The following is a 1,627-nucleotide window of genomic DNA, read 5'->3' on the forward strand; positions in this document are numbered from 1 at the left end:
GTCCTCCGGTAAGAAGTGGCCCGGGAGGGATGCTCGGCCGCAGGCTTTGGGTCTGGTACCCAGGAGGTTTGTGTGCCGGGCTGGCCACAGCTGCACCCTGGGGGTGGCTGTGTGTTGGCATGAGGACCTTGGGGGGCAGAGGGGGACCCAGAGCTGATGTCTTGTCCCCGTTGCTGATGTCTTGTCTCCATGCCCCGTTCCATGGGGTAGGATCTCCCCGGCACAGGTCTCCGATGCTGGGCTCTACACCTGCATTGTCTCCAGCCGGGCAGGGGTGGCCGATCGCAGCTTCGTCCTGCAGATACGGGGTACGGGGCAGCCAGGGTTTGGGGACAGCAGAGTGGGGGGCACCCACTTTTGCTGCATGTGCTTTGCAGCCCCGATTCCAAACAGGGTCCTGAGCTATCCCTTGGCTGCTGGGGTGGGCTCAGGGGGATGGAGCAAGGTGTGACCAGCTGGAGAGCGGTGCCGGAGCACCCTGCGGGGAGGCTGGGCCACCTCTGGGTGCCCCCAGGACCCCAGGGAACCACCAAACCCCTTCTGAGTAGCTGGGGACCTGACTGTGCTCCTACAGCCCCCTAAAGGCAATCTTCCTCCCCAGTGCCCCCCGTCCTGGAGAGCCCTGAGAGCAGCGAGGAGCAGATGGTGACCAAGGGCTCCAATGTCACCTTCGCCTGTGAAGCCACTGGGTCCCCTGCACCGATGGTGACCTGGTGGAAGGACGGGGAGCCCCTGGGGCAGCAGAGTGACCGGGCGCCTGGTAGCCCATGGCTGAGCCTGGTGGCCGTGGGACCAGCCGACGCGGGGGTGTACTCCTGCCTGGCATCGAACGAGGTGGGGGAGGCCAGCAAAGCCTTCCACCTCCTGGTGACGGGTGCGTGGCTGTCCCCAGGGATTTGGGAAGGGCAGTTTAGCCCTTTTTTTTGGGGAGAAACAAGGGGGTGAGGGCACCCACCTGACCGTGTGCCTTGTAGAGCCTCCCCGCGTCGAGGCTGCGTCCCACCCCACTGAGATGTCCATCGCTGTGGGCACCCCGCTGGAGCTGACGTGTGTGGTGACGGGTGTCCCCGTGCCCACTGTCACCTGGGAGAAGGATGGACAGCTGCTGGCGGGACCCTGGCTCCCGCTGGGGAATGAGAGCACCCTCCACATCGAGAGCACCAAGGTAGGGGTTCCTCTTTCTTCCCCCCACCTGCATTTTCTTTTCTTGCATCAGTTTTTTCCCCGCTCCTGGTCTCATGTAGGTGGCTGACGGTGGCTTGTACACCTGCCTGGCTGCCAGCCCTGCTGGTGAGGACAGCGGGAGCTTCCACGTCACCAGGCTCTGGGGGGGGTCAGAGATCTGGGGGACCAGAGAGCTGGAGCATCCCCTGCATCCCTCCTTGGGATCACTGTGGGGTGGATGGGAAGAGCTGGGGGGGCTGTAAGGCTCCAGCGAGGGGTCTGGAGCATGGCGTGATGGTCCTGCAGAGTGGGGGGGCCTATGCACAACTTATAGGGAGAGGTACGGGGACGCCCAGCCTGTGTAGTACCCCCTGACTAACCTGGCACATGACCCACAGCACCTCTTAGGATTGCGAACGTTGGGGAGACCCCCAGCATCACTGCTGTGGTGGGGGGACAGCTC

The 1,627-nt window shown here is 64.0% G+C and overlaps 1 protein-coding gene across 1 annotated transcript in view; it reads left to right on the plus strand.

Annotated features, from left to right (window-relative positions):
- LOC104469556 (hemicentin-2-like) overlaps positions 1 to 1,290 on the plus strand; it is a gene marked incomplete at both ends in the record, with an annotated part of 24,177 nt that extends 22,887 nt beyond the window's left edge. Inside the window, 4 exon segments of the mRNA XM_010084109.1 lie at positions 211 to 308; positions 602 to 874; positions 975 to 1,165; positions 1,245 to 1,290. Of these exon segments, the coding sequence (XP_010082411.1) occupies positions 211 to 308; positions 602 to 874; positions 975 to 1,165; positions 1,245 to 1,290 (608 nt within the window).
- Between the last annotated feature and the right edge of the window lie 337 nt (positions 1,291 to 1,627).

The sequence above is a fragment of the Pterocles gutturalis genome, unplaced genomic scaffold (genome assembly GCF_000699245.1).
Source record: "Pterocles gutturalis isolate BGI_N339 unplaced genomic scaffold, ASM69924v1 scaffold27045, whole genome shotgun sequence".
NCBI lineage: Eukaryota > Metazoa > Chordata > Aves > Pterocliformes > Pteroclidae > Pterocles > Pterocles gutturalis.